The following is an 11518-nucleotide window of genomic DNA, read 5'->3' as shown; positions in this document are numbered from 1 at the left end:
TGTGTGTGTGTGTGTGTGTGTGTGTGTGTGTGTGTGTGTGTGTGTGTGTGTGTGTGTGTGTGTGTGTGTGTGTGTGTGTGGTGTGTGTGTGTGTGCGTGTGCGTGCGCGTGTGTGTGTGTGTGTCGGGATCATTTCAGAGGCACTCGACTGAAACCTGATCATGTCGGTCCTCCCTCCTCCTCCTCCCCCTCCTCCTCCCCTCACTTTGCTGCAGATGAGTTGCGAACAAACAAACACAGCAGTCGCTACTAGTGGGAAGAAAAAAAAAACAAGGAGCAATGGAGTAAAATGTCGGAGGGGGGGAGGAGGGTGTGTGTGTGAGGAAGAGGAGCAGATGAGGAAGAGCGCTGGAGATGATGAGATAGACGTTGGGAAGGATTTGAACCCACTTTGACTTTTTTGGACCGACTGACCTCGATGTGACTCCTTAAATCTTTTGGATTTTTGCTCTGAAGTTGAGACCTGTGTGATTTATTTATTTTTGTTTGTTTTGTTTTTACACGACCACGAACTCACCGTGGAGTCCAACTTTAAGTTGCTGACAGTTTATTTCCAGCGACTCAGCAGCTTCGAGCAAATCTGACTCAGCACTTCAGTTTAAAGTCAGTAAAAGTAAGTCCAGCATGTCTCTGATCATTTATGCACATAAACAATACAGTAATTAGTATTTAAATAATCTTCTAATTGAATTCAACCTGGACAAACTTCTCCTGAGGACCTGCAGGAGGTAAAGTTCATCCACTCGTTGGTTCCTGCATCATTTAAAGAATCACTGAAACACAAACTCTGACTGTTGAGACCAAAACAAACAGATCAGACAGAAGTTTGGACATCCTGAACTCCCGCTGAGCAGCGTCAACACCCTCCTCATAGCTCTTATTTATCTTTAGTCACGTTTATAGTCTCGTAAATGATGTTTAGGAGGTTTTCAGGATGCAGATTTTCAGATTAATGTTCACTTTTGGAAGTTTTTCTTCAGTCTGTCGTGTTGTTGAATGAAAACATCTCAGCTTTTAGTTGAGTTTTCAGATGTCTCAAAGCTTAAAGATGTTTTGTTTTTGTCACATCAAGTTTGACAGGAAACTCATTTTGTGAATTTAAAGATGCAAAACATTGTTTTGTTTTTTTCATAATCGCTCAATCAGACGGTCGTTTTGTTTATTGTTGTTGTTTTTAAATAAAACATCAAAAAGCAGTGAAAAGAGTCTTCAGATGTTTCGTCTTGTAAAACCAAATATACATCTGACAGTCAACAACAGTAATAAATGAATGTTGTTTGATTTAACAAAGCTTTTTTTTACTATTAGTTTCAGATATATTGAGAACACATAATGTAGTTTTGGTCATTTTTTGGTTGGTTGAGTTTCCTTCAACTAAAACAACCAGAACCCTCAAAGAAAACAACAACACATGAGTTTCCATGTTTACCACACGTGATCACATGTATGACACATGTTTACCACACGTGATCACATGATAACATGAGGAAAACATGTTGGAAGGTTTTCACACATCATGAAAATGTTCATGTGAATAATTGCAGGTGTTTCTGTAAATTAACTGTTTGTCACAGTTTTTATTTTAAAGGCATTAATGCAGTTTTTCTATTTTTCTGGTTGTGATTTTTAGCAGCTGACTATCGTGGTTGAGTTTCCTTCCTGTAAGATGATTTTCTTTAATTTAAGAAATTCAATCCAAAAACTTATGGCATGTTTTGAAAAATCATTCCCTGCTTGTAAAAATGTTCGGGAAACTGAAAAGTATTATTTAATTTGCTGAATCAGGTAAAAGTAGGTACAAAACAAGACTGAGGGGAACAAGAGATGAATAAATATCTAAAACAATTAAAATCATGATTATTGGGTTTTTCATTAAACATAAAACTTTGCCATGTTTCATATGTATAGTATATTATTACATGATTTTAGTTTTTACTCCCAGATTGACCATTAAAACCTCCATAACTGCACTTAACAGAGGTGTGTTTGATTTCTACACCAGCGCACTTGTTTTTAAAAATATAGAGTATTGTATTGTGTATTTTCTTCTACACAATGCAATAATATTTGTTAAAGAGTGAAATATTAGATTAAGACAGGTGGACTGTGATTTACTAATGTTCATTTACTTTGCGTTTTACGTTGATACAGAATAAGAACAGTTCTAGACATTATTTTCCTCAATATTTACCAAAACAAAAACATACTTTAATGAATTTCTCCTTTCCTTTATAAACGTGTTTATTCTGTCAGTGTGGGCGGATCAGGCCTCAGAGCACCATCGCCTCTGATGTGAAGTCTGATGTCTGTGTTTGCTGCTCTCCTCAGGAGGAGCCGGAGGTCGGCGGAGCGGCCGACATGTCTCTGCCGGCCGACCTGAGCTGCCTGCAGGGCGGCGGCGAGGCGTCGCTGACGACCCTGGAGAAGCAGCTGATCTGCCCCATCTGCCTCGAGATCTTCAACAAGCCCGTGGTGATCCTGCCGTGTCAGCACAACCTCTGCAGGAAGTGTGCCAACGAGCTTTACCGGGTGTGTGTGTGTGTGTGTGTGTGTGTGTGTGTGTGTGTGTGTGTGTGTGTGTGTGTGTGTGTGTGTGTGTGTGTGTGTGTGTGTGTGTGTGTGTGTGTGTGTGTGTGCATGACGTCGTGGGGACATGCATGTCTTTCCAAACTGACCACGTGGGGACTTGAGTTCCTTCAGAGGACTTAAACGCACCACAAAGTCCTGTTTTAACTGTGACGGCTTTTGAAGTGTTTGTGTTGTACTAAAGTTTATTATCTTAACTTTACAACATTACATGAAACGGTCTCCGGTCTTTGATCGGTCTCTGATGTCTCTGATCAGTCTCTGATCAGTCTCTGATGTCTCTGATCGGTCTCTGATCCCTCCGGTCTCTGATGTCTCTGATGTCTCTGATCAGTCTCTGATCAGTCTCTGATGTCTCTGATCGGTCTCTGATCCCTCCGGTCTCTGATCGGTCTCTGATGTCTCTGATGTCTCTGATGTCTCTGATGTCTCTGATGTCTCTGATCGGTCTCTGATCCCTCCGGTCTCTGATCGGTCTCTGATGTCTCTGATCGGTCTCTGATCGGTCTCTGATGTCTCTGATCCCTCTGGTCTCTGATCGGTCTCTGATGTCTCTGATCGGTCTCTGATCGGTCTCTGATGTCTCTGATCCCTCCGGTCTCTGATCGGTCTCTGATCGGTCTCTGATCAGTCTATGATCCCTCCGGTCTCTGATGTCTCTGATGTCTCTGATCGGTCTCTGATCGGTCTCTGATCCCTCCGGTCTCTGATGTCTCTGATGTCTCTGATCGGTCTCTGATCAGTCTCTGATGTCTCTGATCGGTCTCTGATCCCTCCGGTCTCTGATGTCTCTGATCGGTCTCTGATCGGTCTCTGATTGGTCTCTGATCGGTCTCTGATCGGTCTCTGATCGGTCTCTGATCCCTCCGGTCTCTGATCGGTCTCTGATCCCTCCGGTCTCTGATGTCTCTGATCGGTCTCTGATGTCTCTGATCGGTCTCTGATCGGTCTCTGATCGGTCTCTGATCGGTCTCTGATCCCTCCGGTCTCTGATGTCTCTGATGTCTCTGATCGGTCTCTGATCGGTCTCTGATGTCTCTGATCGGTCTCTGATCCCTCCGGCCGACCCGGCAGCAGCTGAGGCTTATTAAAGGTCTCTATTTCAGGCAGCTAACCTTCCAGCCGTCCGCCTGCTCATCTGTCTTCTCCTCACTCAGACATCAAACCGCCTCCTTCCTATCTGACGTTTTAAAACTCAAAACAAATACAAGTTTTAATATTTTGGAGGAAAGACTCCTGAGTTTGAAAGGACACATGAACTTCCCCTGAAACTACAAATAATCATTTTCACATTTACAGTTTGGGTACGAAATCAACAAAAACGTAACACGTGTTTGTTTGTGAGCTTTAAAGGTGCTTTTACGTAGATTCGTTTTTTTTAATAATCTTTGTGTGGCGTCGGGTCAGCTGTTTCAAACTGCTTCCTGTCTTCCTGCTGAGCTACAAACGGCCTCCTTTATCCTTCAGTTACACTTTAAATAGTGACACATGTAATCTGATGATATCATTTAATTCCCGTCATAGATCTTCTTCAAAATACCTGATGATACCTGAGGAGGACATTAAACTATGTCAAAAACTTCAAAGCGTAACTAAGGTCTGAGTTATTTATACTTTAATCTAGAGACCGGGAGGGTGCTCAGTGTGTGTGTGTGTGTGTGTGTGTGTGTGTGTGTGTGTGTGTGTGTGTGTGTGTGTGTGTGTGTGTGTGTGTGCGTGCGTGCGTGCGTGCGTGCGTGCGTGCGTGCGTGCGTGCGTGTGTGTGTGTGTGTGTGTGTGTGTGTGAGAAAGCGGTAGGGAGGTGGGGGAGGGGGGGATTTCCCGGTCTCCTTGTTGCCCGGTAACTGGCAGTGCTGCCGGTCTGACTTCACCACTGGGAGACATTTGGAGTCACTCTGACTGACGGACAGCTCCTCTGCTGATCATTAAATTAAAACTCCCAGCATGCAGCTGTGTTGTGTGATAACAAACACCAAGTGTTGGGTGTTGACAGGCTGGACGGATTATGAGAGGACGGGGTACAAACAAGTCAAATGGCCCCTTAAGGACACATGTGTCCTTTTTGTGTGTCTTTGCAGATATTTTGCGTCTCTGGGGTGATTTTATGTGTCTTTGTGTCTCATGGATCATTTTTCATATGTTTGTGTTTTTTTTCACGACTTCTGAGATACTTCAAGTGTCTTTGTGGTTGTTTATCAGATTTTTATGTTTGTTTATTATCATATGTCATTGTGGTGGTTTAATGTGTTTCTGTTTGTTTTTCATGTCTTTGTTGTTGTTCATCATGTCTTTGTGTTTGTCTTTTAAGTCTTAGGAGACATTTGATGTCTTAAAGATTGTTTTACATCTTGGTTGTAGTTATTTTCTGTCTTTTCGCTGAGATTCAGAGACTTTCAACAAAAAATATGAAGTAATATTTTGCTGATGATCCGCTCATACATCGGCATCATTCGTTCCTACGATCGTTTCCCGTCTCCAGCCGTCGCTGTTCCATGCTCGGACCACCATGATGGTGAACAGCGGCCGTTTCTGCTGTCCGTCCTGCAGACAGGAAGTGGTGCTGGACCGCCACGGCGTCTACGGCCTGCCGCGCAACCTGCTGGTGGAGAACATCATCGACGTCTACAAACAGGAACTCAGCAGCAACAACGCCACGAGGTGAAGAGAGAGAGACGACAAGCAGGAAACACACTTTCATATAAACCTGTATTTAAAGAGCCTCTCTTGTCTTTTCCCTGCAGCCTCCTCCCTCCTCCTCCTCCTCCTCCTCCGCCTGCTGCCGATGTCACCTGCTCCGACCACCAGGGGGAAAAGGTGAACATCTACTGCCTCACCTGTCAGGTTCCCACGTGTTCTCTCTGTAAAGTGTTCGGGGCTCATGCGTCGTGTCGAGTGGCTCCTCTGACCGACGTCTTCCAGCAGCAGAAGGTACGTCACGCTCTCCAGCAGAGGTGGAGCTCCGCCCACAGCGAGACACAGAGATCAGAGGACACAAACACAGCACAGACTCTCATTAATTAAATCTTCTTTTATCCCGTCCTAATTTAAATAACAAATTGTACCTTTTTGTTTCTCAGGATCAGCTGAACGAAGGAATTTCTTCTCTGGTGACGTTCAACGACAAACTTCAGGCTCTGATCGATGAGCTGGAGGAGTCATGCCGAAACATAGAGGTGAGTGTCTGTAAACATATCGGACTAATATCTGAATATTCTTCCACTGCATGTTCACACAGTCACGGTTTATATGCTGACCTTTTATTTTTAGTGTTGTACAGGTTAGTTCTTATGTTCAATATATATGAAACATGATTTGGTTTTAATCTTTTCTTCCACAGGAGAACTCAAAGACTCAGAAACAGATCGTGAGCGACAAGTTCGACCGCATGTTTTCCATCGTGGAGGAGAGACGAAAGGTCAGAGTTCATCGCTCTGACATCCACCTCGTTCTCCGACCACCACCTCACGGAGAGATTTAAAGAACAGTCACAGATTCAGCAGGAATATTGTAATCCTGCTGAGGTAGCGTCACTAAAACATAAACATCTTTAATAAAACACAAACGTACCATTTTACATGTACGCATGACATTTTTTTTACCTTTTATAAAACGTTTGTTACAAAAATACTGTAGAAAGTTATTTTCATGCTCATTTGCAGTTTATGTTAAAGACAAATATGAAAATAAACGTCAGTACGTTGTGTCGTAAATACGTATTTTATTTATATGTCATGCAAGCAGGAAAAGCAGGAACACGACATGTAAGTGTTGCTGAAACATTATTGTCATCGTCATTATTGCATCATCATCATCATCATCATTATTGCATCATCATCATCATCATCATCATTATTTCATCATCATCATCATCATTGGTGTTTCACTGGATTTATTCAGAGGTGATTTAGCGTCATAGACTTTATATAACGTGGTGTTCCTCAGGGAAGTATTCTAGTTCCTCATTTCTTTTTCTTTTTTTTTCAGATATGCTCCTTCTGAGCAACAATATTATTATTATTATTATGAGGTCAGATATTAATATTGTGCAGATGATGCACAGATTTATGTCTCTGTAGGTTTTTCCATCCTGTCCGTAAAACGCTTTGATCCGACTGTCATTTTGTTTTAATGATCTTACAGTCGATGACGGAACGAATCAGCTGCGAGCAGGACGAGAAGACGGGCCACGTCCAGGCGCTGCTGCGTTGCTATGGAGACTGCGTGGAGGCCAACGACAAACTGATGGAGAGTGCGGCGAGCAGCATGGAGGACCCCGACACGGCCGCCTTCGTTCAGGTGGGCATGTTTTTTTTATTGTATTTTAAGGCCCGAGCACCGATGGTGTGAAAGCCCTGTTGTTATCCAAGCGACTATTGTGATTCTCTGTAAACAAATGCATTTTTGGAGGCTTTATCATATTCAAAAACTCATGAAGGTTGGTACACCCGTCTCTCCCGGCAAAAAATGTTGTATTTTAGCGGAGTCACGAGTGGGCGTGGCCAAATGGCTCGCAAGTGCCCCCTAAACAGATGCCCCGATGGCTCCATTTACCTTCATGCACGAAATTCGGTGGACACGTGTATCACACCGAGACACACAAAAAAGTTACACTGCACCATGACGTCAACTCAACAGGAGGTCCGCCATTTTGAATTTAGTCGCCAGTTTTGGCGATTCGCACATGTTGTACTTTAACGAACTCCTCCTTCAGATTTTGTTGAACCGACTTGAAATTGAGTCTGTGCACTCTGAACATGTTTGGAGTTAAAAGTTATCTAGTTATATAGTATAGAGTATATAGTATATAGTATATAGTATATAGTATATAGTATGTATATCATATAGTATAGTCAGGGCAATGCAGCTAAGTTTGATGTTTGGCCGTGACACAGGAAGTTGATGTTTCAGGTCAAACGATGCTCCAAACCTCATGAAACTTGCGTCAGGCACCAACTTTCATGAGTTTTTGAAGATGTTAAAGACGCCAAAAAAAAGCTTCTTTTTTTTTTTTAAAGAAGAATAAAGAACGAGATCGAGAAAAAAAAAAAAAACTGCAAGCAGGAATATGCGGACCTTCGCAGCTTCACTGCTTGCAGTTTTAATTTATAGATATAACTGATTTTAAAACGAGGTTGTTTTGTAATCTTTTCTTTCTGTTTATCTCTTATTTTATAGAATTATTTTTTGTGTGCAACATTGAATATGTAAGAAAACATGTTTTATTGTTTAGTCTTTAAATGTTTCTCATCCTTATTTCAGAATTCAAGAGACCTCATCACAAAGTGAGTTCAGAACAAAGATGCTCACATTATGTCATTAAATGGTTGGTACTTTTTCCCTGTTTAATTTAAATCCTGCTCCTTCCTCCACCCGTCCTCCACCCGTCCTCCACCCGTCCTCCGTCTCCTCAGGGTGATGGCAGCGAGCGCCTCGTGTCCAGCGGAGACGCTCCGACCGGGTTTTGAGACTCTGAGCAGATTCAGATTCGACTTCAGCGAACAGGAGAAAGTTGTGAAGAACATCGACTTCATCGAAGGTGAGAAGAGACGTCGGAGATGTTACCGCTTCGTCGGTAGCGGTGGGAATTAAAAAATACAAGTTTACTTTTTAAGAAAAAATAACATTTTGATCTACATCTGCAGCTCCATCTGGAAAAATACCTGCCGGAGCAAAAATATTTTATGAAATAGGCATCAATGTTGGACGAAACACAAACTCAGTGACTTTGTCTGTCTGGGTTGTTTTTGGATTCAAGGTCTGAGTCCGATCCAAAAATAGTTTTTTCCCGTTAAGATGATGAAAATATAAGAACTTAAAGGTTTATTAATCAATAAATCAGAAAATTTGAGTAAATTAAAAGAAAAAAATCTGAACCACCTGAAAGAATCACATGACGCTGCTGTCTCGAGAAGGATGAAAAACGGAGACTTCTTAAATGTCTGCTTGTGTTTGTCTCTGCAGTCGTGGAGGAAGTTCCTGAAGAAGCAGAAGTGGATCCACCAGCCGAAGATCTCTTAATCCAGGACGTAGAACCCAAACTATCGCGGGAGATCTCGGTCCAGAACCAGGAAGCTGCGGTGGAACCGGTCAGAGAGCCGATGGAACCGGCAGCATCAGCACCGACTCCAGCTCCTCCGGAGCCCGACGGAGACGCCGTCCACCCCGAGACCGAAGAGTCTGAGGACTCAGACGATGGGAGTTCAGGTCAGGCGAAGGTGGAGCAGAAGAAGATGGAGCAGAAAGAAGAAGAAGAAGAAGAAGAAGAAGAAGAAGAAGAAGAAGAAGAAGAAGAGGAGGAGGAGGAGGAGGAGGAAGATGAGGAGGCGGAGGAGGTTGGAAGAGAGACGGATAAAGAGGCCGACGTGTGCGAGCAGCCGGAGGGGATGAACACCCTGCAGGTAAAACCAGCGTTATCGATCACAAGAGGATCGATTTAGAAGCGATGAGTTCGGAGGTGAAATGTGTGAAATTATTTGAACTGCTAAACGTGTGCGTGTCTTCTTTAAACTCCTCATCTTTCCTTCCTCTCTTTCTTTAAAGGAGCTCTCAGCCCGTTAACTAACATCCGGTCGCTCGTTAGAAAACCGGTCGTACGTCCGGTCTGTTGGCGGGTCAGCTGTTTATCGATCAGCTGAGAGGAAGAAATGTTCAACAACTTATCGGCATCACGAGCGTTTCCGTGGCTTTTTTATGGACTTTTAATGAAGACTTCGATGCTTTAAAAAGCTCCAATGCTAAAAGCTACAGATTCATTCTTTCTTACACGTTAAAAAATAAAAATAAAAGTTAGCCACGTTAGCAGCTAATGAAATAATTCTCTTTCTCCAGTTATCAGCTTTCGTCCAAATATTAAACATATTTCATATAATAAAAATAGAATCCAGTATGAAAACATTGTGACACTGTATGAAAAAAATTAATAAAAAGTCCCCCCCCTCCTCCCCCCCAGGCTGTCACTCTGCTCTTCTACCTGCTGGCCTTCCTGCTCATCCTGCAGAGGTTCTGGGTTTACATCGGCTGCTTCATTTACACATGAGACACGCAGCATCATCACCGCCAAGCAGCTCAGGTACGCACACACCTGCTGGCTCCGCCTGGAAGCGCTGTGGAACGCTTTTATTTTGAAAAAACAAGTGGCTCTAAAAAGAGATTTCTTCATTTAAAGAGTTTAATTCCACATTTTAACGTCCACAATTTCACACGACTGCTGACACAAAATTTAAGAATTATTGTAAAATATTTCTTATCGTCTGCTTTATTATTTTGTTTGACTTTAATAAAATCAAATTTAATTGAAATACTTCCGCTACGACTTCTGCAAAGACTCCTTCTGTTACTTTGACACTAAAGTTAAAAGAAGAATGTGAAGTAAAAAAAAACATAAAAACTAAAGCAAATAGTTTTGTTTTTTTGTGACATTAATCCTGACAGACTCCAGGAAATAAAAGAATAAAAGTACAATAAAAATCAGCATAATCATTTTATTACTGACACATAAAATAACTTTTTGCAGTGTTGTTTAATTTCTCCTCTGCTGACACCTTGTGGTAGGACTTTGGAACTACAGTTTACAGTTTTGTCAGTCAATAAAGACATTTCACATTTCAAATAAAAAAAACCTCCCCAACTAAAAATAATAAGTAAATATCTGACTTTTTCTTCCAGTAACAGCTTCCATTAGATTTTATTTTACATATTTTGCTTTTATTTTCCACATATTTGGAACAAACTGCAGGTCTTCTGCAACTTTTTGTAAATTTTTACTTTTAAACGGCTTTTTAATAAATTAGATGATTACTCTTTCAAATAGTATATATTATATTATTAAGGCAATATTATACATTTCTTTCAAAAACTTCTGAATAATCTGTGGGACACTTGCCCCTGAATTTTGAAAGTATCTTGTAGAGCAACATCAAAGCAATAAATATTTGTCCTGCTGATACAGAATCATCTTTCTCTGCTGCAGATGGAGGCTGAAACAAGGAGCCCTGCTCACACCAGTCCTCCCGCCTCCTCCTCCTCCTCCACCTCCTCCTCCTCCTCCTCTTCCTCCCTCGGCGAGGCTCCTCGTCGGCCCAGTTTCTGCTTCTCCTGGCTGAACTCGTTCCACAAGAAGAAGGAGGAGAGGAAAGAGAGAAGTATTCAGAGAGAAAGATGAGGAAGGAGGCGCTTCGGTCCGGAGTCGGTCGGCTTCACACGGATCTGGAACACGTTGGAAAACTAGTCAAGGGATCATTTCAGACGAGGCAAACTCAGCTTTGTCCAAATATTCACTGGAAACGGATAGTCCTGTTTTGTCTCTTATTTTGAAAAGTCATAGCGTTATATATTGAAGTGATTTTTTTTTTTTTTCAAAGCAGTGGATGTGCTTTGTGTTAGGTGTCTTCAAAAAGATCTGAAACTATAAGCAACAAGAGTAATAAACAACAACAACCAAAAAACACCTGGAAGTTGTTGCAACAGCGCCTGAAAAAGCAGAACTCACCAGATCTGCATAATTTGTGTTTGTAGCTGCAGAAAAAAAATGTTTTTGAAAAGACGACGACATCTTGGTAACATGTTGTTTACAATATCTCGTTTATGTTTTGATATTTTAGCATTTTAAAAGAGTAAAATCAGATAAAAAAATTTTTTAAAAACAATGTGTTTTTAATTATCTACAATGTCTTTTTTAAACTACGAAGCAGAGGAAGAAACAGGAAGTCTTTATAAAACAGAAGTATTGGAAGTGATGGTGAATTAAACAGTGTGATAAAACAGGAAAAGGAGAAGTAGCAGTTTTGTTTTCTCGACTTTTTACAGGCTATTGTTCAGTTTTATTTTTTGGACGTCACATTTGATTTGTTTTTGATTTCGTTTCACTCACTGTTGATGTCCAGTTTGAAACAGAAAATGTTTTAAGAATTTCATAAAGTCCAAATTGACCACA

At 41.6% G+C, this 11518-nt stretch overlaps 1 protein-coding gene across 1 annotated transcript; it reads left to right on the top strand.

Annotated features, from left to right (window-relative positions):
- Positions 1 to 220: 220 nt before the first annotated feature.
- On the top strand, positions 221 to 11518 carry trim101 (tripartite motif containing 101). The gene is made up of 12 exons (XM_069717413.1): positions 221 to 613; positions 2329 to 2529; positions 5066 to 5244; positions 5328 to 5514; positions 5664 to 5759; positions 5924 to 6001; positions 6727 to 6882; positions 7846 to 7868; positions 7998 to 8122; positions 8548 to 8984; positions 9536 to 9655; positions 10556 to 11518. Exons 2-11 carry the CDS (start codon positions 2359 to 2361, stop codon positions 9620 to 9622), a joined length of 1539 nt encoding a protein of 512 aa, XP_069573514.1. The 5' UTR covers positions 221 to 613; positions 2329 to 2358; the 3' UTR covers positions 9623 to 9655; positions 10556 to 11518.

The sequence above is a fragment of the Brachyistius frenatus genome, unplaced genomic scaffold (assembly GCF_029030835.1).
Source record: "Brachyistius frenatus isolate BFR_SWC_R1_liver_20210118 unplaced genomic scaffold, ASM2903083v1 Contig_174, whole genome shotgun sequence".
Lineage (NCBI taxonomy): Eukaryota > Metazoa > Chordata > Actinopteri > Embiotocidae > Brachyistius > Brachyistius frenatus.
This window is presented reverse-complemented; position numbering and strand designations above follow the sequence as displayed.